This window comes from Suillus bovinus (assembly GCF_016758785.1).
Source record: "Suillus bovinus strain UH-Sbo-P2 chromosome Unknown EDB93scaffold_56, whole genome shotgun sequence".
Classification (NCBI taxonomy): Eukaryota; Fungi; Basidiomycota; class Agaricomycetes; order Boletales; family Suillaceae; genus Suillus; species Suillus bovinus.
Window position 1 is genome coordinate 104,326 of NW_024542112.1, and position 26,249 is coordinate 130,574.

Sequence of the window (26,249 nt, forward strand, 5' to 3'; positions counted from 1 at the left end):
TGAGCGTATTGCACACATGAGTTCAACTGCAATAACAATAACCCATGACCTTAATTCAATTTCATACGCACAAGGTTAGTTCCGGTGATGTTTCCGTTTTCCCATCTCGTTCAATCCAAACGCTATCTTCAGTTGCTATCGCTGTCGCCGTCTTGTATGATCATGGTACGCAATCCATCGAGTCTTATGACCACTCACTCAGTTATCATCTGTTCAGCATTAACATTCGCTCGTGAAGTGAGTCACTGTTGACCAATCCTCGATGAGCAAAACTTAACGACATTGCTGGACCCTTAGATAGACTACATATGGGTGAGTCAAACTTGAAAATGGTGTTTGTCATGTGCTGTATTCATTGATATCCAGCGGAGGTCGCCTTCATTAGTGGCCGCCTTATATTTATTGGTATGTGCAACCAGTATGGATTTTTCTAGTCTTCATGTCGGTTAGGACCGCTACGTGGGCGACTCCATTGTGATGTAAGCCCTTGTGTTTAGCTCTTATTAGTATTCTGATATGTTCTTAGCATCGGTGCATATTGTATGTCAAAATTTACATCGCAAGCTATCTCTCACACATGATCTAGTATGCCTCACTGAAGCTGCATCGACACAAGTAAGCATATTTGTCTCATCGTACGATTTGCGGTTTTCTTACAAAGTTGTTTACAGGAGTATGATTCATGACGCGCTTGATTTTTACTTCTTGCTGATAGTATTGGTTTCACGCATTTTTCAGATGCAAGTACATTGACTTCGTATCCCAAATGACCAGCATCTCACTTATACTCAAGGCTTTCGGCTGTTCCAGGTCCGAGCTTGGGGTACTCTTCTGTGTTCATGGCTTACTCAGTGTAAATCATATCTGTGCATATACAATTTGACATTTACACCACCCGCACAGGCATCATGCAACTCCGAATATATGCGATGTACCGGCGGGCTAGGTGGATACTTGGGTTATTGCTCTTCGCTTTTTTCAGCGAGGTCCTTGCCGTCGTTGTGATCATTTGGAAAACCGTTGGTCTAACAAACAAATTGGTCGGTACGTACTGCAAAGATACGTGGAGCCACACTTGTTCACTCCACACCATTAGTCACCACCGAGCCTTTTCCTGGGAGGCACTCGTGCTCCTTCTCCGGGATCAACACGGACTTCATCTATTTATTCATACCCGTCCTTTGCTTCGAGACTTTGCTCTTCTCCTTGGCCATCAAAGTCTCTCTCAATAATATGAGAGAGAGGAGGGCCATCCCCGGTGCCTCCACCTTCCGCATAAATTCATTCATGAGTATACTCGTGCGAGACAGCATTTTGTATTTTTTCATGTTAGCATCATCTTTTTTCGTACGCTTCCTAATCATCAGCTGATAATCGGTCCATCTGTGTAGAAACCTGGCGAAGTGCGCTGTTGTCATAGGCCTGTGGCGGAATGCCACTGTGAGATTTTTGGATCATTTTTTTGACGTGTTACTTATTGGTCCCTGCATGCATTTAGGCCCTGAGTGCGAGTATGTCTACCCCATTCATCATGCTCCTGGAGACCATGATCGGCACCCGAGTGGTAATCAACTTCAAGGAACACTGCTTTCGCCGGTTGAGCTCCGAACCGGTCATGATCACTGGGTCAATACGCTTTGCAGGGGTCAGCGAAGAGACCGCACGTATTGGTACGATCCATGACCGGTCAACCGAAGGTGACGAGATGCAGCTGGTCAAGGGCGAAGAAGAGATTACTGAGGTCATCGTTTATGAGGAGTTATAATATTTGATTTCTGTGATCCACATAGACTATGATCATGGACCAATTTCTACAAAGTTGATCATACAGTACATGTACAAAAAGATCGAGCCCATGCAGCCGGTGTAGATGCAATATAAGGTACCGACTATTACGATGCAATCTAGTATGTGTGACACGACCATACTACAGTAATGAGTGAGTGTTCGAGTGCGGCGATGCAGGAGAAAGCAGTGATACGGCAAATAGCAATAATCAATAACGGAAGCGGAGGAGGGAACGCGAAGGATAGATGAGATCCGGATTGAGAGCGTCGGATAAAGTGACGAAGGGTATACAGGTAATGCGAACAATGAGGTCTGGTACAGGCGTTCCTACGATAAAATGATATCGTCGGCGGTAGTCTTGCTGGCAGTGTACACGTAGATGGAGCGCACGAAAGTGAGCTCGTCTTTCGAATAGCGTGATGTCTCGGGTTGCTTCATACTGGCGTCTGAGCCTCCCCGAGGACGTGAACGAATAGATAGGATGTCGGCCGAGAGTCTATGATTGGGAGTGACAGAGGGCTCATCATGGATAGACTTTTCTATTTCAGGAGTCACTGATGGCCAGTTAAAACGTTTCCGACGAAAGCTTTAAATTGGAACATAAGACTTTGAAGGAAAATATTCAGTTGAAAGTACTCACCACTCGTAGTCCCAGATAAGATCATCTAACACTGCGTCATCTAAAAGGGGATTTCCGTCGGCGTCACGGAAGGATTCTTGCGCGTACTCATGCAACGCGGCTTTGCACCCGAGCAGACTCTGCATGTGCTTGCATGCATGCATCTCGAGCTCGAAGGGCCCCAGTTCAATCAACGTGTTAGGCCACAAGACCAGCCCAGGAGATTGAGCAGGACGAGAGGGTGGGGGAATTACCGAACATCGGTTTGATTGTGGATTGGGGGAAGCAGTAGCAGAAGAGGAAATACCAAGACGGCCTGCTGCTTTGGCACTGATAGCTTGTGGTATGGGGGAAAGGACGCTCTCTCCACTGGAACGGTCACCTTTCTTGCCCTTGTTCTCGATCTTGTCCCATTCAACAGCAATCCACTGCTTGAAGACTTTCCCCTTTTTCTTCTTCAGGCTCTTGCTGTCTGTGCTCGACACCGACGCTTGATCAGGATCTGAGCCAGAGCCAGAGTCTGAATTGGGCACTGGAGGTGCAATGGCGAGAGTCATCGCCGCGACTCTCTGGGCGTTGTATCGTCCGAAAACATGATCCAGAACTTTCTCTAAGTTTCTTCGTTGGTCCGTGCGGATCTTGTACTTGCTCCAGAGCATATCAATAAACAGACCTTCGAGATCTTTCGCATTGGATTCATTTCTCGTCCATTCTGACACAGCATCGTATGGGAGGGATTCTTCCTCATCCTCAGATAGGGTGCTCCGTGTGCTCTTGAAGTCGTCATCGGCTTCGTCATCGGAGTTATCGGAGTCGCTGTCATCAAAGTCAATGTACGAATGACAGCGGGAAGGAGAAACGCTGCGGGCGGCCGATGAAGCGGAAGCGCGCTCGACAGGTTTCACGGTTGGGAATAAGGCTTGATCATCAATCAATTCTAGCCGCCCGCCGGGCGCCAAAACTCTCATGACTTCCGTGAGAATCTCTTCCCAACTCTCAAGGGGAATGCACAGGGACAGGTTCGCCATCCGGACGAGATCGAATGTGTCACTTGGGAAGCCTAATCGGTGCCCGACGCTGTGCAGTATTGGTAAGTAAAGCAGGATCATGCGAAAGACGCGCGTACTCACAAGTTCATTTGCCTCCATTCCACATTTGATGGGGTAGCAATGCCGTCATTTAAGCTTGATGGAGCAATTAAGTCGATACCGATTATCCTTGCGTTTGGCCAATGTTTTGCAGCCCTAATGGCCCAATATCCTGCACCGCATCCCAGATCTAGAATAGTAGTAGGCGGGTTGCCATTGAATGTGAGAAACGACGGTGTCCCATTAGTACTGAGTCGTTGCAAGAGAGCATCCGAGAATCGATCGCTGTGATGGTGGTTGTCAGTTCGGAGCACAGGAATATGGTAGCAAGACGACTCACTTGTCAAGAAGTGTACGGTCATAGGCTTGCATGTAAGGAGCTTGGTGGGGAGGATAGGGATGATGAATCATGCCTCTTCTTGTGGCGAAGTGATTCTTAGCCTGAAATGCTTTTGCAGGGGAGTGCGTCCCCTGCGTGAATTCGACATCTTCGTCTCCATCACTAGATAGATCTGTTTTATCTGAGAGAGTGCTTGTGCTCGCACTATGACACGAAGTCGTCGAAAATGACTCCGAGGCGTCACTTGGCGACTTCTTTCTCCTCTGAAGAAATGCCCTCTTGGACGAATCCCATGACGGGGTGCGCTTGATGGAGGTGGAAGGTAGCATGTTTGTGTCGGAAGGGACGAGGTGTTTCCCAAAAAACCTGCGCTTTCGGATAGAATCTGCGTCAGACTGTTGACCCATGATGCTGGCGTAACCAGAGTCAATACTGCTGAAAGAGCAGGGGCGACTGCAAAAGTCTGTCGGAGAGTAAGAGCTGTTTGAGAAGTTGTAGAATGACGGTCGCGGGGTCAGAATTAAGCTTTCGGACGAGGAGCACTCGTGGAGAGGACGGGGCTGAAAGGGAGAAAACGGTTGCGAAGAGATTTCCAATGCCATGGTGTATTAGCCGGAGGAGAATTAATACTACAACGATGATTGTGGCCAGTTAAAGCGATTGTGGCCAGCATAGGCCTTTGTGGACTATTAGAAAAGAATTGTCCACTGCAGAAAGCGCTGAGGACAAAGGGGATTCAGTTGAAGGGTCAAGCGCAGTCTATAAGGACGGTGCAAGGACCAGATTGGGTGTGGTGGTAGTTGGAGGACAGGATGGTCGTGGTCGTATGTTGAAATGAGCACCGCGGCGGGCTAATGGTGGGGAAATGTAAAGAGCTAATCAATCTCGGATTAATCATATTATCTGTGCATGAATCAGATCTGGACCGGAAACCGTGCGTTAGGGTGTCTAGTATATTTCCCGACACTTAAGGAACAATGGCTGTAAAGCTAATGTCCAAATCGGGTCATTTCTCGATGCTAAATCAAGTTAACTTCCGCCGGCCATTTTCATTGAAAACCACCGAAAAACAAGGACAAGAGCTCAACGGGCACAACGACCTGCACGACTGCTTCTCATGTTCTCTCTGCGTAAAACCGCACCAATTCACGTTGTAGTCAAGCTTACTATCACACATCAACCAAAGCGGTGCCCCAGTACAGCAATAACTCCTAGCGGATACTTGCGTTCCGTCCGTAACGGCACGTTCTGCGCCCCGCGATCATGCGATCCCTTGTTTAGACCAAAGCGTAGCACCAGAAAAAGACTTAATAGTACACCAATCACATTTCCCCAGGATAATCAATCCCCCACGATCTTAGGATCAGTTGCCAACTTGAGCAGCTGGTGCCGATGTGACGACTGTCGACAATAATACCCTATGGAAATACCCGCCACATCACCAAGAGCATCCCTCAAGGCTGTCATTCTCGTACCACTAGACGCCGAACAACCTGTCCAATCAACAAGGACTTGCCGAGATAAGCTTGGCATTTGAAGCCACAACGGAAAATATCTGGGCTCCCATCTCCTCCTACCGGATGCCCGCTTGACACATTCAATGACAGTAAAGGGTCCTCTCTTGCTTTTGGTCAGCTCAGTTTACTCATGCCAGGGTTCATGACGCAAGGGGATATCTCGACAGCGTAACAGCGGGGTCCGATCGAGTGCAGACATTGTAATTATGAACAAATCTCTTAACAAATTAAGAACGTTTGAATGTCGTCAGATCGTAAGCACCGATGAATGATGGGTAACGTGGAACGAAAAAGGACTGCCCGTGAATACGATCCCTGTACCTGGCGGAGGAACGACGAAAGGGGTACGGCAGAAAGTTCAATCTTCGTCTTTCTTGGGAGGGGGGCCACAGGGCTGCAGCATTCGCTGATGAATTTATCAGATTATGATTAGGTTCTTGGAGTAGCCTGACATACCTCTGTCATTTCGAACTTCGTTCGGCCGATAGCTTCCCCGTCTGCAAGGGCTAGGTACGAAAGCAAGGACGGGTGTCCTACAATAGAAGACAACGTATCCCTATGTTGATGTGTGACCCAATCACTATCATTGCACGCTCAGAATGGGTATTACATATCCAAAGAGCCGGCGTACTATTTCGTCAAGTCTGCGTGTCCTAAAGAGATAAAGGAACTATCAGAAACGAACCACTGAGATATTTGAAAACGGAACGTACCAGTTCCTGTGTAACGAGCGTGCACTGAAAGAAGGTCAAATAGATTACACTGAACGAAAACGGTGCTCACAATGCTCCAGTTGCGTGTTGGCAGTATACCTGAGTTCAGAGGACTGTACATAAACCAGTCAAAATAGTCAGATTATGGACCTGACGAAACTCACCATGATCGTTGAGAGAAAAGAATTAATTTTTGTAATTTCACAATTAGATATTTGATTTATTTTTTGTAATTATCAAAGGCTACTATGTACTACGGTGCGCCTTCACTTTGTCTGAAACACCATGGCTTCTGACGAGGACAAACTACGAGCCAAAGTGGCAAAACTCAATACATCTCTCGATGAGCTCGAGACTCAGCTCGAACCTCTATTCACCAAGAGCCTTCCCGAGACTCTCGTAGCCCTCGAAACCATCCAACAAGCCAAATTGCAAGTGATCCTTCCATATGTACTTTACGATCTCGTATTCGGTACGTATTTATCGTCAAATACTAGCTAGCTAGCTCGTCTCATCACATGTAGTATACCTCAAAACACGAGGAATAGATCCCAAGACCCATCCTGTTATCGGCGAACTGGTGCGCTTTTATGTTGTGGTGCAGTTCTCACCCATCTTATGCTCGTTTCAGGACCGCGTCCGTCAATACTTTGACAAAATCAAGAGCGCAGAAGATTCTGAAGAGAAAAGCAAGGGTCCTTTGTTCCGGGCGTTGACTCCCATGCTAAATATCCTATCCGTTTTCAGAGAGGCTTGGTATCGATAAAGCAGCCGCTAATAGGTTTATTAAACACGCCATCGCCCAAGCAAAGCTAGTAAAAGCTGAAGAACCGAGCAATACGCCACATGGACCTGCTTCTACTAGTGAACGGGTTCCAGTAAAAATAACTAGCAAAATGGCAGAGCGTGCAGAGTACGAGAAGAACCTGCAGGAATTGGGCAGTGAAGAAGAGGAGGACCTTGAAGTATTCGTTGAGGCTGAGGTGTCGGGCAACGAGGATGCGATGGAAGAAGAAGAAGAAGAAGGGCAGTCGCTGCCACCCCAAAACAAGGGTAAATCACGAATGGTTGAAAAAGAAGTCCCAGAATGTGAAGAACAAGTAGGTGACAGACGGAAGCGACAACGAATAGATCCTTTTGCAGCCTCAGGCAAGTCTTAACCGTGAACTTTTACGTAGCCACGCTAGAACTCACACGTTCAAGGATACGGAGATGATGATGCTGGTCATTCTTCGAAGTCTGAGAAACTAAAGCAGCAGAAAAAGAGGTCGCCCGCATCTGCCTTACCCATAGCAGATAGTGCCTCGGCTGATCAGACACCAGATCAGTCAGGACAAAGTACTCATTTATCAGCAGCCAACGAAGTGCAGCAACGAAAAGCAGGAAAGAAAGCAAGACGGGAGGAGAAAAAATCATCAAGTTGATACCAGTCATGTACTGGGACCCTCTACTCCCGGGCCCGTCTTTCATTCTACACATCATGATAGGAAAGGGCCACATCATATCCGCAATCAATGCTAACATTTTGAGGTCATCCTCATAAGTGTAGTACGCGTTGACCCCAGATCCACAACCGGTATGAAGAGAGTTCCGAATCGATGCATGGGGATGCGGCGATACATGATTCTGAGGATCTTCAGAACAGATCGTCAGATGTGTCTGGTGTTGAAAATCTGCTAGTCTCCTTGCACGGCCACTCCGAACTCGGTTTTGCTCGCGTTCCGAAGAAGATATTTGATTCTTTAGCATGATGGATTACATACATATTTCATACCAAAAAGTATTAGGTAGGGAAATAGAGCTGACATCCGACACGAGAGTGGCAGGCGTAGGCATGTGCGTGCAAGTAAAGAGGAGGTAGGCGGTTATTGCGATCACGTGGATGCTTTGGTTTTATCGCGTCCGATTATCGCACCCTGACTTATCCCATTTTGACGTTCCGAGCAGAGAAGTCGAGTGAAAACCAGGTCAAGCTGCAATGTGACCTCCATGACTTTACTCCGAACAATGACCAGATCTCATCAAACGGCATAATGGCTCGAAGTCTCGTAAATCGCTATGGAATTTTGTACGTCCCTTGTACCCTTCACAGTGGCGAATACTAACGCATCAAAAGAATCATTTCATACCTCGACGGACTGGCCTTGAAACGATGGTCAGCTGTTCATGAAGCATGCTGAACCTGACCTGAAAAAGGCTCTCCCTTTCTAGTTTCTAGATTCGATCTCTACGGATACGGCGTTGCTGTCCTTCCGGAGGGTGGTATATAAGTCGTGTGGACTCAGCAATAGGCCATAACTGAACGTTGAACGCCAACTTTCCTGTACTTTCAATCTCGAATTCGACTCTACACCATGGGTTCAAATGCCTTTGTCAAACAGCTCAACTTCGAATCCAATGATCTCGGCATAGATTTCGACCTTCTTCTCACTTTCGACGATCAGTCTATCCCTAATATTTATCAGGACTATTACCCATCGGCTTTTGTGTACGTGTATCCTTCATATTTTTGTCTTTGTTGTCGCGCTTTCTCGCTGATGTAACTTTTCGGATAGGGTCAGGAAATTTGGGGCCGATGGTGGGTGAATATCATCAGTGCCTTGGGCTATCTACATAAGCACTCACAATGACAGGCCACTACCGCTCCTCAATCTCGTTTTCGTCACAGTGAGGGCTATTTGAAGCTTGTGTGGAGAGCTAATCTACAATGCACCCCTCAGATCCGCGTTCACCAAGGTTGATCTTTCTAGTGGTGTCATTCAATATGTTACCGGGGTTGCTATGCAGGTGAGAGTCGGACGGATTCCCGTATTTATCGTTGTGTTTCACTGACTGACTGCTACTTAGCCTGGGCAAACTACCACTTTAACTGAGGAGGGCGACGCATACCATTTTTCTGTAAGTGCACCTTCAGGCCTTCTCAATATCCGTTTGCGAGACAAGCCTAGACTCCCCAAACCAACCCCGCGGTGACAAATATTCAATGTATAAACAACGCACCATCCGAGGAGGACATAGGCTTTGGTACGTTTACCTGCTATTCGTAAATTTATTGCGCCACATATTCTCCAGGTTCCATCACTGTGGATTGGAACACGGCGAATACGGCTCTAGTCTGGCTCGGAGTAGGGCAGGGGCAGACTGTGAACGTAGAAGAGTTTAAGCCGATTCTACGCGGGTATATTTGCACGGACTTCAAGGAGAACACCTTGATCAAGAGCCCAATCGAGACCGATCGTCTCTTCGAACAAAATCTTGCTGCTCTCGAGGACAATACTACGTGGAACATCACGTATGATCCCGCTACCGGTGTCTTCAGCATCGATCAGGCTTGAGATCCAGATTTTGTGATCTTTTGGATATTTCCTTTGTGTTCCAATTGTTTACCTCTGACTTGAAATCTGTTTTCGAACGTTGGCTGCTGTCGTGTAACTCAATATGTTTGTGGTCTTTCAATTGTGTCGTTACTATTTCAAACAAATCCCGTCCGTTGTATGACTCGTGCTCTCAAAGTGGATCGACGATGATAAGTGACGTGACCGAGTTATACCAGAAGTATTCCCCATCAGCTTTTGCGTATGTATATCACTATATCCCTCGTCTTTTTTTTTCAGCTGTCGGTATCTTTGCAGGACTTCATGGTCTACAAGATTAATCATGCGAGTCCACGAGGGAACAAGCTCATCCACTAATCCCTTCACATCTGTGATCCCGGAAACTGGTGATCCCAGGATCCAATGTTCATCGGACCTTGTCAGCGTACCGCGGATCTGAGTCGCATCCGAACCGGATTGAACTTCGTCGGATCTAGTCGTCTTCGCTAGCGTGCTCTCGTGTTGGCTCGCATCATGATTGTCTATAAACATGAGTGCTACTGCTTCTAGATTTTCGTCAATCCTAGCTATCTGATAAAACGTCAGCGTGTTTTCGGTATTCGTGAGGGTAGTAAGTGCACCTGAGGTTCAGCCTCCTTACAGTTTGTTTGTTTGTTTGTATGTCTCCTGCATCTCTCGATGGAAACCTTCGCCAACACGAGTCTCATAGTTATCGAGTGTTCCCTTCTGCTTGATATCTGGGATTCCGGGATGATATGGGTGGTCAAGTGTTGTTTGAGGAAATCGAAGTTTTTATTGTATTGCGTAGAGACATGCTTTTAAATGCCGAAGACTAAGTTAGAAATGGAACGGTAGTAATAAAACAAATAGTTCACGTACCGAACAGTAACCCATGTAAGTCTTGATATATCCTTGCAGTCGTTGGATACGATCTTCGGTCATGCACTTCATCTGGATCATCATGCGAATTTGAGCATATGCACGGAGACAGTTTACGAACACCGAGTTTTTAGGCAAAAGTTGCACTATGCAAGGTAGAATTGAAATAATACAGTTAACCTACTAGTGAACAACAGGGAAATTTCAGTAATACATCGAAGAACGCTCGTTACGTGAGTAATGTGATTGTGCACAATCAGCTTTGTAAAACAGATCAAGAAAATATTAAAGCGTACAAGTATAAGGATCCTACGTCACGACACATCCTTCTCGGTCGCTAGTTGCCCCATCTGGGGTGTTGATATTAGGCGAACGCCTCGCACTACTGGGGGACCACCATCGCATGCGCCCGGAAGTTTGGGCAATGTCTTCAAGATTATCCGACGATCCGCTACCCGCGCGCCGGGAACTTCGCCGATGCCGTTCCCGCGCAGCTCGAACGGCATCTACAGTTTGCCAATTATAAAATGACTTCAACACAATGCGCTTCTCATCGCATTCATCCTGCCCTGCTTTCAGTTCTTTCTCGTCCCGACCGTCCAGGTACGCGAGCTTCCGCGCATCCCAGGCACACCAGCCTCTGCGAGGGCGGGTTATGGCGGCAACATCCTTGACGGAGGTCTCACCCACAGCACGGCAGTCGATAGCAACCAAGGTTGCATTGGACGTGTTACGTTCGTGAGCCTTTCGCACGAACTCTTTGAGGACAGTCCCGGATATGGACGTGCTGTCTGCCTCCAACACCCTAAGGCGATGGCAATTGCAAATGAGAGAAAGGAAGGCCTCGTTACTGATGTTGACAGCAAACGACACAACCAGGTGTTCCAACGCCTGTCCTGTCTGCAGGGGCTGTGTTGACTCTGATCCGGAACCTTCTAGGGGACTGGGGGTCAGTGCGCTTAGGACGGCATCGGTGATATCCTCGTCATCCTCAAGATCAAGCTTTCGGATAAGTGGCGTGGTCTCCAAAAGTCTTACAAGCCCCTCATCTTTCATCGGCGTCCCAATGCCCGCCAGTTCCAACAACTCCAGACGTGGCACTGCATACGCTAGATTGGAACATGCGGTGTCCGTGAGCAGCTTGCAGTTCGAGAGCGATAGGTGTCTGAGCTTCGTAATTCGCCTCCGATAGCGCCCACTATCACGCGTTTCTCGCCCTGCCTGACGAGCTGTCAGCATCACGCTCTCCGTTGACTTCTCTTCTTCTGTACACGCCACAAAAGCGTCTAACGCCGAGTTATGCAGCGAACGAGAATAGCTCAGATCGAGGACTTCCAGCGAGGGTGCTGCTTTTCCTAGAACTCCCAGGACCTGGTCATAAATACCCTCCAATCCACATAGCCTGAGCTCTTTCAGCGCAAGCTGGCCGTGGCGCCCTAGTACGGCATTTGCATATCTGTGGAGCCCGTCTCCGTTAATATTGGAACACCGACTCATGTTCAAGGATGTCAGGTGGGGGCAGAGCGCGAGAACATCGAAAGTAGTGTTGTTGACGGCTTTCAACCCTTTGACGCAAAGGCTGCGCAAAAACGGAGAATGAATGATGAGGTTGTGTAATGCCTGCGTAGTCAGCGCATTACAACCTGTCAGATTTACGTCCAAGAGTTGTGTATACGCGAAATCAATGGTTGGCGCGGAGCGTACACAGAGGCTGGTCGTGACTTGGCTCAGAGTGCCGTGATCAAGCTTTGTGTATCCGGTAAGATCCATGTTCTTTATAAACGGCCCAAGCGGCTCTGCGAGACGCAGAAGGAAGGGCGCTGGAAGGTTTGGGAATGCCTTGAGGTCGACATCCATCCACAGCTGACCGTCAAAGACCAATGAGCGCCACGCCTTTGACACCTAACACGTAACATGTGTCATTGCAGATAACGCAACCGCGTGTGCCAATCACGCTTACCCTGCTCAACTTCACCAGCTCGCGCATCCCACGATCTCTGCCCACCCAGCGATACTTGGATGAGGATGCCTTTAAGGCAGTCCATTGTCCCGACGACTTCCACAGCTGAAATTCGTCTTCGTGCAATGAAATCAAGGCTGAGAAGACCTGCAACTTCAGTTCTCTGGGCAAAGCCTCATCGAAGACGCTTTGCAGGACTAAAGGCACGGGGGCAAAGACGTCACTATTGCCACGAGGAATGATGTCAAAGACAGACTGAGGGAGCGGAGAAGAATATGAGCGGCCTTTGCCTGTGATGCTACTGAGGCTTTCAGGACCTTCAGCGCTCTGTTGAACATGTGTTCGTGCGTCTGATGGGAGCTCGAGGTTCGGACAAGGCTGGAAATCGGGACTTTTCCATGCTGGAATGCAAATACGTTGCGCTGCTGTTGTAGGGTCCCCCAAGAAAGGATCCAGCACAGAGCCGGCAGGGCTGAGATCTATTGATGTCGTAGCTGCACTTGGCTTATTCCTGAACAATAATCTACGGGCGAGGTTACCTGGGCCCTTGGATGATGAGCCCAGTTTAACTTTGATCCTTGACATAGATCGAGCAGCTAACGAACGTGTGGAATGAATTGACAAGTTGGACAACGATCGCCTCCGGGAGGGCACTTTTGTCAGTTCCGGAAGCTGTTGTGTAAGGCTATTCTGGGAGGGCTGGGAGGCTGAGTGAGATGAAGTAGAGGACGCGCAGGGAGGGGAAGTGTGTGTTGAACCGTAAGAGGAAGGACCTGCGGTTGTGGTTGGGGAGGCAAGATCAGGGGACGGCCAGTCAATGGTGCGATATTGCAAGTCGCTCGTGGAGAATAAGAGAGGAGGCAACGTGTAAGCTAGATCTTTTGCTTTCCCTTTGCCATGCAATGAGGCATTCATAAATACGGAATCATCATTACTCGATGATCCGGCGAGTTGTATGTCGCGGTCTTCTGAGAGCAGAATGTTAATCTTATCTGGTGATACCGATATTGTATTATCTTCCGAAACGAACGGTAGGAGAGAAGATGATGAAGTTCCCTCGAGAGGCGACTCGAATGTAGGCGATAATCCTGGAGATATCACAGATGAATCGCGACTGGAGGCTGCTGGGATGGTCATCGGTAGTGAGGGGCTTTTGCCCTTGCCCAGCGTGTCATTAGGCTCTGGATCGTCCTGTCTGCTTGCTTCCATGCCAGGATTAGATAGGGCGTCTGGTATGTGGGCTGTGATTGACATGAGAAACTAACACGAGGAAGAAAGAAACGGACTTTGATGGTTAGGACTCATGGGGAGTTCAAAAGGATCGAAGGGGAACAAGGCATCCTCGTTATCGATGCGAGGCAGTTTGTCCATAAGTAATGTGATGAAGCAGATGGAGAGAAAGATCAGAGATACAGAGGAGAGAGAGAGAGAAAGAAAAGGGGAATGACGGTGTTGCAGGACGAGGAGAGAACTTGACTTGATAGGGCGGCATATCAGTGACGGAGTTCATCGGAACATGTCTTAGGGGCCACGCTACTTTGGTACGTCATTTCCACAAAGCAGAATCTCTGAGAAAGCCCAGTCCATGTGAAGTCTGATCAAAATCGTGTCCGAGTCGCGCGACACAAGATAGCAACAAATAATTGCAATGCAAACTCAACTAGCAGCGTGAATACGGTGGAAATTAGTAGCAACACTAAGCAGAACGACAACGGGAAACCACAGAAAGAGGGCTACAGAAAGAACGACAGTCGATACGAATAATATTCGGGCAAGGAATGCGCAGCTTAGCGGTCAAATGTGAAGATATAACACGACGGGAAGCGAGCGGCAACGAGGCGACGGAACGAGGAAAGCACATGATCGTAGCGATAGGGTGTCACAAAGTAATATAACAATCAGGCAGCAGCCCTAGGGTTTTCTTTTGCTGTCTTCCAGTTAGCCGTGGCTAATTTGAACCTACAGATTCGTGGGTTAGCAAGACCCAGTCGCACGAGCCGCATGATTAGACCTACCTGTCTTGGTGGGACATGTCGGGTTCCTCCTCCTTCAACCGGGCCATCTCAGTTTGCATGAATTTATTGAACGCGCTCAGTTTCTTCCTCCCACCGAAGCCAGACGACTCTATGGAAAAAAAAAATAAACACATGAGCGATCAACTACGTATTCGATGACGACAGCACATACTGGTCTTTTTTGCAGGTTTCTCAGACCCCGTCTTCGATTCTGTCCGAGGGGGCATAGTTCGAACAAACAATTCGGGTGTATAAGCGAGAAAAACGCGGTTGATGCGAACTCGTTGAGGACGCTAATAAAAGGGGCAGTGCACGGTTCAAGCCGCAAGCTAACTAGAAACCGTCATCAATATATTTGGTTTACTAAAGAGGTCGATAATCGGGTCGGCTTACCGTTGAGATCGACAAAAGTTGGAAGGTGTGTGGAAAGGGGATGTGGGTGGAGTCTGTTGAAGAGAGGAAAAGTTCATATTGGCTCGAGTTTGCGGACCTTTTTCTTCGTAAGTTGTTGACCCGCCGGGGGAGGGCTCGCGCCAGATGTAGGACCCCAGTCACTAATGTTGACGTAATAATAGAAACACCGAAAAAAAGTATTTTTTATTTACGTTGTTGGCTTAGTGCACTTGACCCAATGTTGAAACACCAGTTGTTTGAGGACCTTGCACTTGTCAACTGTCATTTTTCAATTACCGTCCCCATGGGCAGATACACACGTTCCCTGCTAACTTAGAATTGAGTCGGAATCTCGTTAGACTGTCGTAATTTGGCTAGACCAAGTTCAAGTACCAGGGGTCCGGGAATCAAATAGGCAAACAAACGCGTCGCGTCGTTGTTGATCCAAGTAATATACAGACTCGTATCCACGTTCGATATTATTTCTTCCCAAATAATCCCTTTTTTAGATTCAATTCTTCCTGTATCGATCAGCAATATGTACGAGATGCGCAGTAGACGGAGTCACTAGTACAGATACTCTCTACTGCAGACAGATCGCATTGTTAGGCGTTCACGTCCTTGGTCGCAGAAAGATTCTTCCCAGTGCCCGCAATGCTATCGATTAAGCTATTCCCACTCACAATCCCCGTAGTCACGATGAGGAATTTACGACCTGCCAAAAAGTCAACATCATCTCTACGCTAGAGTGCGATGAAACGGCACCTTTGTTTTGTCGGCTCACCCAACGAAGGGCAGCAATCTCCGTATACGTACACCCACCCAAGAAAAATACGGCAGTTGTCGTCGTTTGCTCATGTGGGCGCACTATTTAAATATTATATCAGCATAGTGGAGTGCCTGTCAGTGGTAACGTCCGGAGACTTACTTAAGGAGGCGACGGAAGAAGCAGTGGAGTTGATAGATGCAGGCGTCTCCTGCGCAATGTCAAATGTCTTTCCCGGAATCGTACCTAATACGTCCTCAAAGCCTTTCCAGCCTATGATCGGATGCGCATGGTGTTTTCTGGCGCTAGACCCTTTGCCCTTGGCATCTCCGTCATCTGCACTGCTCCTCTCTGCAGGATTACTGATGACTCCACTCTTCTGGGCAACGCATTGGACCAGCCGGATACTAATAGGTGCGTATCCAGAGTATGTATAACTGATATCATTTTCAACCTCCTCCAGTGCTTCAGGGTTATCATCAATAAGAAGTCGCAGTGATTTGCGTAGGGTTGTGAAGGGGTATTTGTTTCCCGCGACAGCAGGAGCAGCGGAAATTGGGAGGGGATTGGGCAGCAGAATAGCCAAAGCGGGCGCGGCCAGCGACAGAAGCAGGGGAAGATAATTGTACCCGTAAGCCTGTAAGATGGATCGTGAACTTCACAATAAGCACGGAAAAAACCGAGTGAGATTACTTGGAGAAGCTCGCGTTTTACACTATCCAAGAGTTTGGCCTTGATTCCACCACTAGTAATGCTAGCGAGGCATAACAGTCGTACGGTAGTTTGCATGCTTGCACCCTGAGCAATCATATCTTCGATTGCACTAATCTGAGCTGAGACCTCAAACGATGCCAGAAGATCTATTGTTGGACATCAAGTTCAAGAGGAATTTCATGAGCAAACGTGCTTACTCTGCTGTATTTCAAGCGATTTGTTGAACAACTCCGTGCGTGTCTTCAATGAGAGCATCTCCGAAAGACCAGTATCTTTACGTAGAAATGAGAACATCCCCTAGGAAACAAGAAAAAGTTGCCCCTACGAAGTCTCAGCGCCTGGTGTTCCCCTTGAAGACCACCAAGTTTTCCAACAAAGTCGCGAAGCTGCGCGACGGTCTTCGCCTGTAATCGAGCCTTTTGTTTGTCAATATCTGTATCATTTCACGGCAGTGAGTGGAACCACACACTTTGTAGTCTTCGTCTAATCGGTGTGCCACTTTGCTGAGTCTTTTCCCTACCGATGAAAAGTTCAAGTCGCGCAACTCAGCCAATAGCGGGTCAGTGGCAGTCGAGAGGTGGTGCTTCTTCGTCTTTTCATTGATAAGTGGAGTGACAGATGCAGATCCTGATGGGGTGGCGTTGGGATTTGAGGGGTTAGGTGCAGCGGGGAGGGTGAGGAGGCTAACTGGTAGTTCAACATGAGCTACGAATATGTCAATACCGGTCACGTTCTCGTATCTCGTGGATTGCTTACAGTTCTTGAGACCAAGAAACTCGTCGATGAGGCCTTCATACGTGAGCTGGGTCAGAAGCGGTGTGATCATATCAACGGTGCGGTCAATAATAATGAGCGAGTCAAACGGTGCAGCAGGTATCGAGGAATCTGACAAGGGAGAAGGTTGATCGGGTAGCGATTTCGTGAGAAGGGTTGCCAGCCGCTGTGAAGAATGGTTCTATCTGGAGCTATGCAGGAGTATGGAAGATCATACCGAAGCATAGTCTCCCTTTCCTAATATGCGAGGGAAGCGACCGTACACCTTCTGCAACGAGTTGAGTGCTAACGCAGAGTTATATATCACGGTTTCGTCACCATCCTGGACGGACTGAGTAACGCTATACTGTTAATAAGTGGATGATGTACATACCACCCATAACTCCTTGAAGGCGTTATCGTTCTCGAGTGAGATGACATCCTCCGCAATGGGAATGAACTGCAAGTTGTAGGAAGATATCGTGATCTCGCCGAGAATTCCCTCTTCCTCGAGTATCCTTGATACTAGAGTAGATATGCGAGGTATGAGGAAGAGTGTATATCTGTGCTTTTGCGACTCTCGAATATGGGCTTTAACCTGATCTACATGCACTGAGTCTACTGCACGACCGTATACAAAAGGGAAATTCAGACCTGCAATAATTTTGACGTACTTGATTAGCGGGCGACAAAGGTACACGACGTTTGTCGTCGTCGAGGTCAATGGGCCTGGTTCAAGCCAGAACATCTTGTCTACACCATGATGCTAGTAATGGAGTGAAATACGCAATCAACATGAGAACAGTACAAAGTACCTTCAGAAGTGCGACTTCTGTGACCAGTCCCAAAGGCCCCGCAAGAGTAGGGTCAAGCACGAGTGTCTTTGCGCCATTTACCTGTACAGAATGAACCCTTTAGTTCACTTGAAACAGGTGTACGAGTACCAAAGAGCGCACCGCGTTTAGAGTGTCGATCAAGGCTTTTCTTGCCGTGTCCTTCAGAAATTCTACGTGCAACCTGGGCTCGTTGTCTCGCTCGGTCTCATACGAGGTCTGCACGTCAGAGGCTGAGGTGGACGCGGCTGCCATGTTGTGGAGAACGTGCAATGGCACAGCCACCCGGGTCAGGGCACTCGGCCCGTAGTCTCCTGTCATTTTACTCCAAATTCAGCCAGCTTCGAGAGGTACTGTTACGTCGTATCAAACGTTTCTAGCTCATCACTACTTAAGGTCCATCAATTGATCACTGTCGACTCATAAGCTGAATCGCTGAGGCTGTCAGAGCCAACCTGAACATACCACGGACGACGTCCATCATGGACTATACCTCCAATTCACCCGAATATGATGGAAGACATCCTCTCCTCTCCCTTCTCTCCGCCTGTTTCTGGGTAATATGTAAGCCCATGTCGTTCTTTTGTCATGTATCAGATGATGCTCATGGTACGGTATCTCGGCAGTATGGTTCCTATCATGGGCAAAAGCTTTGATAGCTTTTGCCACTATCACCATCCCTCGTCTCATCTACTTTGCTCTGTCCTATTCCATGACATTAACAGTCGGTGTTTCCAAGATTGCTTGAAATATAAATTGCTCACGCTCGATTAGCTAAATTTTTGGTCATTCGCCATCATGTTTTTCGCTTCGGCAGTGGCTTTGAATTATTGGATACACCTTCGATATCGTAACACGTACTCCTCACTGAAGGAGCCACCGTTAGTAAAACCCGACGTGAATGCACTTCACCCAGATGTGAATACAACAGAGCCTCCCCCAGCATTTCACAACTACTTGGACGATTTTCTGCAAGCTGTCCGTGTCTTTGGATTTCTCGAGAAGCCAGTAAGTAATCCGCGTCGTCTGCATTGATCAACCCATCATAATTTAACAGGTATTCCATGAATTGGCAAGGCATCTTGCAACGAGACGCTTAATTGCCGGGGATAGTATCTCTCTAGATGAAGACAGGAGCTTCTATTGCGTCGTCGATGGCATGGTCCAGGTCTACGCTCAAACAGGCCAGAATAATCTCCAAAATGGGTCATGGGACGAGGAGGATATGAACGGATACCAGCTTATCAATGAAGTTGGGAGCGGTGGAACCTTGTCTAGTTTATTCAGCATTCTCAGCTTGTTCACTGAGCACATAAAGATAAGTTGGAAAGAGGATGATCACCCCGATGCTCTTGGAAGAAGTGAAGTGGGAGCACCACCCCGATCACGTACTACCCGCACGAATTCGGATGTGTCTCGCTTTAGCCTGGATTATGCATCCGCGACTTCCCGGCCTTCTCGTACTACATCTATGTCTTCGTCTGGTTCCACCGCTCATCCCGCAGATGCAACTTCCCCCGTTCGTCCGACGTCCCCGTATCACATTGGCGACAGGTTCAGGTCGCCGCCACAGCGAGCTTCCCGCTCGCGATCAGACTCTAACCTTACAACTCAGCTCCACCATGGTATCGTGGCCAGGGCAAAAGAGGACAGTACATTAGCCTTTATCCCTGCAGAAGCATTTCGCAGAGTTGCAAAGAAGTTTCCCAAAGCAACCAGTCATATCGTACAAGGTATGATTTCTGCGAGATCGAGTTATCGCTTTTCCTCATTATATTTCCAGTAATTCTGACGCGCTTTTCGCGTGTTACGTTCAATGCGGCGCACAGGTATTTGGGGTTAACGACAGAGGTCCTTCGAACTGAAAAGGCCATCAACGAAATTGCATGTCACCCTCTTCCGGCATCATTCTATGAGGGCGGTGGTTTACAATATCTACGTCAACGTTTTGACGATGTCGCAATTCAGGGGTCTGACCCTGAAAGCGAGTACCTCAGTCCATCTCTGGATCTGGCCTCTGCTAACAATGGCTTTACGCCTTTAGTCATATCGCGAGAGAGTCTGACAGATAGCCCACTTGCTATGCGCGGGGCCCCAATTCGCACGCCTCGCAATCAGGTACAGGCTGGCGACTTGCATACCTCGACTGGGCAAGGCAGTGATGGGTATAAGCTTGCGCGTTCGTTCAGCATCTTGGAAACCCCTCGGCTGCAGAAAATCGACCCGTTACAGACCCGTCTAAATAATGAAGAATTTGATCTGCGTGAGGAAGTCATGTCATGCATCGCGAAGTCCATTGGTCTACTCCAGCCACCCATGAGTGGGAACGAGTCTATCGAGGATTCGCCAGCTTTCCTGCCTTCTGATCATGTGCGCTCTGCGAACGGCGTGTTTCCGTCTCCCTTTGGCTCTCTGTCGCTCTTAGAAACTACGGATGATGGCGCTTCGAGTATAACGGGAACATCATCTACTACCACAACCGGTTATATGAGCGGTCTGGACAACGAAGTCGAAATCCTTTTCTTCTCTGCTGGCTCAACACTTGTGAAGGCCGGGGAACGGAATACTGGTAAAAGTACCCTCAGTTAAGTATAGACGATAATTGACCGCACACACACCAGGTCTTTATTATGTTGTCGAAGGTTTCTTGGATATTCTCCTACGTGCTGACGAGCCCCGGCCAAACAATGCGCCCTATGGAACGAGGTCGACAAGCTCAAACAACAACTCTCTTTACACATCCGACCACAAGCAAGAGCCTGAAAAGGTCCAGAGTCGCAAGCTGTTGTTTACCGTGAAACCAGGAGGAATCGCGGGTTATCTCGGTATGCTTACATCAGATGGCTCTCGCATGTCCTGATGTTATTTGAAGCGTCTCTCTGCGGAACACCTTCATATGTTGACATCCAAGCGAAGACTGATACATACGTGGGATTTCTACCTGCTCACTCTCTTGAACGTCTGGTGGAGAAACGGCCTATCGTGCAGCTTACATTGGCCAAACGTCTCATTTCATTGTTGTCACCTCTAGGTTAGCACTGCCTTCAACCATTCCTTGTAACATGCTAACGATTCGGTAGTCCTGCAAATTGATGCTTCTCTTGACTGGATGCACGTCAACGCAGGTCAAGTTCTTTGGCGCCCTGAAGACGTCAGTGATAGTTTCTATATTGTCATTAATGGACGACTACGAGCAATTACCGAAGGAGAAGATGGTAAAGTCATAATTACTGGCGAATACGGACAAGGCGATACTGTTGGGGAGTTAGACGTTATCACCAGCTCGACACGCAGAACGACAATGCATGCAATCCGTGACTCTGAGCTGATTAGAATGCCCCAGACGCTGTTCAATGCCATTTCCTCAAGGTAAGTCCTCATCTGCCATGCTCTTGGCCGTCTGCTCATACTATGCGCTCAGAAATCCACAAACGACTGCACAGTAAGCTCTATCTCTGATATAAGGCTCGTCTTTAACCTTGTCTAGGCTGTTACGGACGATTGCCTCTCGTGTACGTGATGAGATGGATGCATCGAGCGATGTCCAGACACGCAACACTGCATTCGAACTGGGACGGAACAACACTAACTTGAAGACTGTGGCTATTCTTCCAGTATCGCGAAATGTCCCTATAGACACCTTTGCTCGGAAACTGAAGACTGCGTTGGAAGAGATGGGCGCGAAGACATCGTATATGAATCAAGCTTCTGTGTCAAGTCATCTCGGCCGTCACGCATTCTCTCGTATGGGCACACTCAAGGCTGCAGCTTGGCTTGCAGACCAAGAGCAAAGATACAGAACAGTGCTTTATGTTGCTGATTCACCTGTCAACAGCCCCTGGACGCAGACTTGTATCCGACAGGTAAGTCATTTATGGCTCACAAGCCTTCATAACGTTGTAACCCTTCTTGTTAGGCGGACTTTGTGATGGTGGTTGGGATGGGTGACGATCCGAGTATTGGGGAATACGAAAGGTTGCTACTTTCAATGAAGACCACAGCACGGAAAGAGCTTGTGCTACTTCATCCCGAACGTTCTGTAGCCCCTGGGTCGACACGCGAATGGCTGAAAGTGCGTTATGAAAGCTGCTTTTTGGATGGCTGATCTCATAAAGAGACAGAATCGTCCTTGGGTACACCAACATATTCACGTCGAACTTCCGGTGTGTACACATAAACTTTCACTCTCAGATCAGTGATTTAAATGTGGACGATAGGGTCTTGCAGTTCCGATCGTGAAAACCGCCCAGATGCAAGATCCTGATGTTGTCATTGCATTTAAGAACCTGAAGGATAGAGTGCAGAGTGGCATTCAGAAGTACAGGGGGAGATCTAGGCACGCAAGACCGCAACCACATCCCATGATCAATGACTTCTCTCGTCTGGCCAGGAGACTCTGCGCAAAATCTGTCGGAGTCGTCCTCGGTGGTGGTGGGGCCCGTGGTATCTCGCATCTCGTCAGTGGTATCTCCGTGGAGTTGACATTATCCGCTGATAAGATAACAGGGTGTCTTACGTGCCCTCGAGGAACGCGGTATTCCCATCGACTACATCGCGGGCACTAGTATCGGCGCACTTATAGGTGGTCTTTACGCACGCGAGTGCGATATTATAATGAGCGCCAGTCGTGCTAAGCAGTTCAGCGGAAGAATGGGAAATATTTGGAGGATACTTTCAGACGTTACATACCCCCTCGTCGCTTATACCACTGTAAGTCATCTGATCACACTTCGTATCGCCCACACATTCACGTGTCACCTCAGGGACATGAGTTTAATAGAACCATATACAAAGTAAGTTTTTGGGAAGTTAGCATGGACCTACAATTTTAACACATTGATCAGGCTTTCTACGATCTTCACATAGAAGACATGTGGCTCCCGTACTTCTGTAATACTACGAACATCAACACATCCCGAATGGAGATCCACGAAAGTGGTTATGCCTGGAGGTTCATTCGTGAGGTCGTCGAACTGATTTCGTTGATACGAACTCACGAGTGATGCAGGTGCTTCCATGACTCTAGTTGGACTACTGCCTCCATTATGTGATAACGGCAGCATGCTTGTCGACGGTGGATATAGTGCGTTTCTTTGTTTAACCCTGCATCACATTGCTTACGATATCGTCTTCCGCAGTTGACAACTTACCCGTAAGTAATTAATCACTGCTGGTTCTGGATGGCCCCTAATAGGCATCAGGTGTCAACAATGTTCTCGATGGGCGCGAGCGTTGTACTTGCTGCGGATGTCGGTTCTGTAGGTTTTTGTTGCGAATGGTCACCTCTACCTCCATGTCTTACCATCCTTTACCCAGATTGACGATAATTCTCCTCGAAACTTTGGTGACTCTGTTTCTGGGTGGTGGCTCTTTTTTAACCGATGGAACCCCTTCTCGAGCGCTCGAACCGTGCCTGCGATTACCGAGATCCAAAGTCGACTGGCCTAGTAAGTTCCCCACGCTGTACGGTCCGTTTATGTTGTTCTTACGTATCCGAAGCGTGTCGAGTGTGCACACTCTGGAGGCAGCCAAAGTCACACGGAACTGCCTGTACATGCAGATGCCGGTTCAGGAGGTACGAATGCTTTCCTGTTTCCATGTATGGCGCTCACCAGTACGCAGTATGGCACACTTCAATTCAGCAAGTTTGACGAGATTCAAAGTAAGGGGTATCTCGCTGCGGTCGAGATCCTTGACAAGTGGGAAGAAGAAGGAAAGCTGCCCGTTCCAAACCTCGATGGTTATGGCGCAAATAATAACAAGTGTAGCAGGAAAGGAAGAAGTGCTAGACGCAATTCAGTGTAGATCAGTCAGTCCCTTCACAATTTCATTGTAGCTCTACGTACATACAGTCGTCATTGTAACACGGAATAATTATCTACGGCAAAGAACATACAAATACTGACTAGATATTTATGCACCGCAACACATTTGTTTAAATACTAGGAACGCATACAAATCGTGCCAGTACAGATAGATAAGATCAAGCTCATGTATTGTACGCGGTGAGGTGGGGCAAGACATCAAAAGAAGAAGAAAAAATAGGCAATTAAGCAACAATAATGAATATGAACGCATCCATGCGGTATGCAATATTGGAATGATGATGGGGAGCAAAGATCACAAGAACACAATGATAGTCGATACACTTGATGGGCAGGCCTTGAAACACATCATTGTTACTGATATAAATAGCTTTGACTGATGTCTACATGAAACAACACGTGAGAGCCTGCTCCTGGGATACCAAATAGAACACATACCCTAATGCACAACATGCTGATGAAAGCTCAATAATAGCAATGCATCTTCGATCTTCACGCCAGAAAATGTTGCAGCGTGCATACCCGTGTCTGCACTAACGTACTCGCTAGGCCCCGCAGACATCCCCACGGCCATTTCAAGCTCTTGAAAGGCAGCGGGTTCAATGAGTCCCACGCCCATGCTTTCGACACCAATACTGGCCCCACCACGGGGCATCGGAAGTGGGACATGTGCCCGAATGCGTTTTTGCGGAGGAGGAGAAGGCGACATACCAGGGGTCACTGCCTCCTGGAAGTCCTCTTCGCTGCGTTCGTCGACATCAAATTCCATGGTGTCCTCGTCATCCAGATCCATTGCATCATCTTCGTCTTCCTCTTGGGAAGATGATCCTGATGAGGTTTCGCGAGAAAAATTGTACTGATATCCACGGCCCCTGGGGGCGCGAGGAAGAGGAACACCAGCACGTTTAGCCCGCTTGCGGGCTGTTTGCCGAATGTTGCGAAACCAATTTGTAACTTTGCCGATGTCCCTGGCATGGAGGTGAGTAGAGGATATGCCAGGATGGATTTGACGTACATTCCGACTTCCATCGCAAGGGCGTTCCTTTGCTCGATACTTGGCGTCGAGGTGCGATGCAACAGCTTTTTGAGCGCTTCCAGCTGGTATGGCTCAGGACGAGAGCGGCGAGGACGAGATTGCGCATCCTCTCCTTTGATGCCCTCATGAGTCCGAGGCATCTCCTCGGGATCCCTTGTATATGGTGTGACGCTTCTTCGCATGCGAGGTGATGTGAGACGAGGATTCGAAGATGGCGGCAAAGACATTCGGCTGCGCGGTACCTTCACTTCATCAAGTTCTGGTGGAGATAACTTGAGGAAGGGAAGAGAAGGAGGAGGCAGGTGACGGTCGGGGACAAGGGATGGATGAGATGCTCTTGGAGGAAAGTTCAGATGAGTCAATGAAGGCCCATGATCATCATCGTTGACAGAAGATGGATGAGATGATCCATCTGCAGTTGCAGATCGTGACGAAGATGTGAGGGGAGGATGGTCCTCCTTATGCTTCCTGGCCTGAGTGCGCTGGTTCTGAAACCAATTTGTCACGCTTTGCGGGCGCCTATCGATGTCAGATCAGTAGGATGGTACGATAATCATGATAAAACAACACTGACATTCCAAGTCTGTCTGCGAGTTCTTCTCTTTCATCCTTGGAAGGATGTGCATTTCTAGCATAAGCACGACGAAGCTCTTCGGTTTGTTCAGGGGTTGTTCTATTGCGAGCTGGTTCGCCTCTGCCCTTTCGAGACGTAACGCCATCACTGGCGCCGTCATTCTCGGAGACAAATCGGCTATCCGCGTCGGGTACAAAGTGGCCCCTTTCGGCATAAACGGCATGATGCCGATCGCTATCGACAACCTGGTTCTCAGGCACAAACTGATCATGAGGCAAGAACTCGGGGGCGAAAGGCTTGTCATGAGGTTCATTGATATGCTTGTCATGATGATGATGAAGAATATCCTTCTGTTTCTTGCGAGATGATGATGATGAGGGATGAGAGCGGGATGAAATGTTACGTGTGGGTGGAGGTGATGAGGAGTTTAAAAGGTTTGCTATTGATGGAAGCGTAGATGATGGAGTTTTGGGGGGCGGTGCGTCAGTAGAAGCAGAGGTCGTTGGTTTATTGCGCTTCTTGGTGGAAGCTCTCTTATTTTGAAACCACGCATTAACCGTCTTCGTTTCCCTGTAGGAGGGGAGATAGGATGTTGAATGCAAAAGGCGCCGGTCGACCAAATCAATAAAATCATGAGGGGTGCCCAAAAGGGGAACTTACATTCCAAGCTTCTCAGCTAGCTCTGTCCTGTCGTCTAGGCTGGGATGTTCGTTTTTCTCATAGAGCTCGTTGAGTGCTGCGAGCTGGTTTGGACTATGACGATGACGAGGCTTCTTTGCAGAAGGACCCTTGTCGGTCGAGTCAGGATCGTTGAGCTTTTTTGTTGGCTTTTCATCGTCCTGTATAGCTATAGGTGTTGAAACAGTGCTCTGGTCGTCGGGGTCAACGTCGCCAAGGACAGATGAAGAAGCAGAAATAGTGTTGTTATTGGATTGTGAAGGATGATTAGGGAAGAGGAGGTTGTCCATGGTTAATTCCATGGCGGCTTGATGGGGGACAGCTTTCAAGGGAGAGACATGACAAAGGCTTGTATATGGACTGCTGATATTCCATATCCGCAACCTTTTTTTACTCTGCTATAATGATCAATATTCCCACGGG

General features: G+C 48.1%; 11 protein-coding genes across 11 annotated transcripts; 4 read left to right on the plus strand and 7 right to left on the minus strand.

Annotated features, from left to right (window-relative positions):
* Positions 1 to 16: 16 nt before the first annotated feature.
* EDB93DRAFT_1106267 (uncharacterized protein) lies at positions 17 to 1,765 on the plus strand (the record flags this gene model as incomplete). The annotated part of the gene is made up of 14 exons (XM_041447598.1): positions 17 to 74; positions 133 to 165; positions 218 to 237; positions 298 to 312; positions 367 to 405; positions 451 to 479; positions 527 to 540; positions 587 to 615; positions 716 to 744; positions 794 to 810; positions 904 to 1,044; positions 1,097 to 1,347; positions 1,392 to 1,403; positions 1,499 to 1,765. The coding sequence occupies 14 exons, from the start codon at positions 17 to 19 to the stop codon at positions 1,763 to 1,765; spliced, it is 954 nt and encodes a 317-aa protein (XP_041304805.1).
* Positions 1,766 to 2,115: 350 nt separating this feature from the next.
* On the minus strand, positions 2,116 to 4,164 carry EDB93DRAFT_1090519 (uncharacterized protein; the record flags this gene model as incomplete). Its single annotated transcript, XM_041446278.1, has 4 exons — positions 2,116 to 2,374; positions 2,429 to 3,484; positions 3,538 to 3,780; positions 3,836 to 4,164. The coding sequence occupies 4 exons, from the start codon at positions 4,162 to 4,164 to the stop codon at positions 2,116 to 2,118; spliced, it is 1,887 nt and encodes a 628-aa protein (XP_041304806.1).
* A 1,546-nt stretch (positions 4,165 to 5,710) lies between these two features.
* On the minus strand, positions 5,711 to 6,232 carry EDB93DRAFT_1253241 (splicing factor 3B subunit 5/RDS3 complex subunit 10; the record flags this gene model as incomplete). Its single annotated transcript, XM_041453423.1, has 6 exons — positions 5,711 to 5,758; positions 5,809 to 5,932; positions 5,984 to 6,005; positions 6,066 to 6,089; positions 6,136 to 6,178; positions 6,221 to 6,232. The coding sequence occupies 6 exons, from the start codon at positions 6,230 to 6,232 to the stop codon at positions 5,711 to 5,713; spliced, it is 273 nt and encodes a 90-aa protein (XP_041304807.1).
* A 76-nt stretch (positions 6,233 to 6,308) lies between these two features.
* Positions 6,309 to 7,941, plus strand: EDB93DRAFT_1164563 (Sas10/Utp3/C1D family-domain-containing protein). The gene is made up of 5 exons (XM_041450144.1): positions 6,309 to 6,537; positions 6,590 to 6,645; positions 6,697 to 6,754; positions 6,813 to 7,214; positions 7,269 to 7,941. Exons 1-5 carry the CDS (start codon positions 6,351 to 6,353, stop codon positions 7,487 to 7,489), a joined length of 924 nt encoding a protein of 307 aa, XP_041304808.1. The 5' UTR covers positions 6,309 to 6,350; the 3' UTR covers positions 7,490 to 7,941.
* A 478-nt stretch (positions 7,942 to 8,419) lies between these two features.
* Positions 8,420 to 9,400, plus strand: EDB93DRAFT_1106270 (uncharacterized protein; the record flags this gene model as incomplete). Its single annotated transcript, XM_041447599.1, has 7 exons — positions 8,420 to 8,553; positions 8,621 to 8,643; positions 8,699 to 8,732; positions 8,786 to 8,852; positions 8,913 to 8,963; positions 9,014 to 9,089; positions 9,138 to 9,400. The coding sequence occupies 7 exons, from the start codon at positions 8,420 to 8,422 to the stop codon at positions 9,398 to 9,400; spliced, it is 648 nt and encodes a 215-aa protein (XP_041304809.1).
* On the minus strand, positions 9,381 to 10,475 carry EDB93DRAFT_712962 (uncharacterized protein). Its single transcript, XM_041457182.1, has 3 exons — positions 10,280 to 10,475; positions 10,021 to 10,215; positions 9,381 to 9,970 (listed from the first exon to the last, which is right to left on the minus strand). The coding sequence occupies exons 1-3, from the start codon at positions 10,361 to 10,363 to the stop codon at positions 9,533 to 9,535; spliced, it is 717 nt and encodes a 238-aa protein (XP_041304810.1). The 5' UTR covers positions 10,364 to 10,475; the 3' UTR covers positions 9,381 to 9,532.
* Positions 10,476 to 10,588: 113 nt separating this feature from the next.
* On the minus strand, positions 10,589 to 13,154 carry EDB93DRAFT_1090447 (uncharacterized protein; the record flags this gene model as incomplete). Its single annotated transcript, XM_041446274.1, has 3 exons — positions 10,589 to 11,625; positions 11,665 to 12,181; positions 12,240 to 13,154. The coding sequence occupies 3 exons, from the start codon at positions 13,152 to 13,154 to the stop codon at positions 10,589 to 10,591; spliced, it is 2,469 nt and encodes an 822-aa protein (XP_041304811.1).
* A 983-nt stretch (positions 13,155 to 14,137) lies between these two features.
* On the minus strand, positions 14,138 to 14,481 carry EDB93DRAFT_1090405 (uncharacterized protein; the record flags this gene model as incomplete). Its single annotated transcript, XM_041446271.1, has 3 exons — positions 14,138 to 14,198; positions 14,255 to 14,363; positions 14,427 to 14,481. The coding sequence occupies 3 exons, from the start codon at positions 14,479 to 14,481 to the stop codon at positions 14,138 to 14,140; spliced, it is 225 nt and encodes a 74-aa protein (XP_041304812.1).
* A 566-nt stretch (positions 14,482 to 15,047) lies between these two features.
* EDB93DRAFT_1164599 (Sec1-like protein) lies at positions 15,048 to 17,994 on the minus strand. Its single transcript, XM_041450145.1, has 13 exons — positions 17,837 to 17,994; positions 17,696 to 17,776; positions 17,535 to 17,646; positions 17,275 to 17,483; positions 17,119 to 17,223; positions 16,884 to 17,067; positions 16,597 to 16,832; positions 16,453 to 16,543; positions 16,325 to 16,399; positions 16,107 to 16,273; positions 15,576 to 16,050; positions 15,413 to 15,514; positions 15,048 to 15,362 (listed from the first exon to the last, which is right to left on the minus strand). The coding sequence occupies exons 1-13, from the start codon at positions 17,966 to 17,968 to the stop codon at positions 15,253 to 15,255; spliced, it is 2,079 nt and encodes a 692-aa protein (XP_041304813.1). The 5' UTR covers positions 17,969 to 17,994; the 3' UTR covers positions 15,048 to 15,252.
* Positions 17,995 to 18,195: 201 nt separating this feature from the next.
* On the plus strand, positions 18,196 to 23,902 carry EDB93DRAFT_1299317 (uncharacterized protein; the record flags this gene model as incomplete). The annotated part of the gene is made up of 22 exons (XM_041454658.1): positions 18,196 to 18,277; positions 18,340 to 18,437; positions 18,488 to 18,721; positions 18,771 to 19,446; positions 19,497 to 20,282; positions 20,335 to 20,538; positions 20,586 to 20,744; positions 20,794 to 21,082; positions 21,135 to 21,155; positions 21,201 to 21,576; positions 21,630 to 21,785; positions 21,835 to 21,876; positions 21,931 to 22,170; positions 22,220 to 22,423; positions 22,477 to 22,506; positions 22,558 to 22,672; positions 22,722 to 22,796; positions 22,852 to 22,865; positions 22,915 to 22,971; positions 23,030 to 23,160; positions 23,213 to 23,288; positions 23,336 to 23,902. 22 exons carry the CDS (start codon positions 18,196 to 18,198, stop codon positions 23,516 to 23,518), a joined length of 4,248 nt encoding a protein of 1,415 aa, XP_041304814.1. The 3' UTR covers positions 23,519 to 23,902.
* EDB93DRAFT_713678 (uncharacterized protein) lies at positions 23,736 to 26,248 on the minus strand. Its single transcript, XM_041457183.1, has 5 exons — positions 25,809 to 26,248; positions 25,149 to 25,718; positions 24,554 to 25,093; positions 23,977 to 24,506; positions 23,736 to 23,921 (listed from the first exon to the last, which is right to left on the minus strand). The coding sequence occupies exons 1-4, from the start codon at positions 26,126 to 26,128 to the stop codon at positions 23,978 to 23,980; spliced, it is 1,959 nt and encodes a 652-aa protein (XP_041304815.1). The 5' UTR covers positions 26,129 to 26,248; the 3' UTR covers positions 23,736 to 23,921; position 23,977.
* Between the last annotated feature and the right edge of the window lies 1 nt (position 26,249).

Coding starts and splice junctions, on each gene's coding strand:
- EDB93DRAFT_1164563 (XM_041450144.1), top strand. CDS start 6,351: ATGGCTTCTGACGAGGACAAACTACGAGCCAAAGTGGCAAAACTCAAT. Junction 6,538..6,589: donor ACTTTACGATCTCGTATTCG/GTACGTATTTAT, acceptor CATCACATGTAG/TATACCTCAAAACACGAGGA. Junction 7,215..7,268: donor AGATCCTTTTGCAGCCTCAG/GCAAGTCTTAAC, acceptor CACACGTTCAAG/GATACGGAGATGATGATGCT.
- EDB93DRAFT_712962 (XM_041457182.1), bottom strand. CDS start 10,363: ATGATGATCCAGATGAAGTGCATGACCGAAGATCGTATCCAACGACTG. Junction 10,216..10,279: donor CTTACATGGGTTACTGTTCG/GTACGTGAACTA, acceptor GGCATTTAAAAG/CATGTCTCTACGCAATACAA. Junction 9,971..10,020: donor GTAAGGAGGCTGAACCTCAG/GTGCACTTACTA, acceptor ACGTTTTATCAG/ATAGCTAGGATTGACGAAAA.
- EDB93DRAFT_1164599 (XM_041450145.1), bottom strand. CDS start 17,968: ATGGCAGCCGCGTCCACCTCAGCCTCTGACGTGCAGACCTCGTATGAG. Junction 16,400..16,452: donor ACACCAGGCGCTGAGACTTC/GTAGGGGCAACT, acceptor TTCTACGTAAAG/ATACTGGTCTTTCGGAGATG. Junction 15,363..15,412: donor GGTGAGCCGACAAAACAAAG/GTGCCGTTTCAT, acceptor ACTTTTTGGCAG/GTCGTAAATTCCTCATCGTG.
- EDB93DRAFT_713678 (XM_041457183.1), bottom strand. CDS start 26,128: ATGGAATTAACCATGGACAACCTCCTCTTCCCTAATCATCCTTCACAA. Junction 25,719..25,808: donor CTAGCTGAGAAGCTTGGAAT/GTAAGTTCCCCT, acceptor CCCCTCCTACAG/GGAAACGAAGACGGTTAATG. Junction 25,094..25,148: donor CTCGCAGACAGACTTGGAAT/GTCAGTGTTGTT, acceptor TGACATCGATAG/GCGCCCGCAAAGCGTGACAA.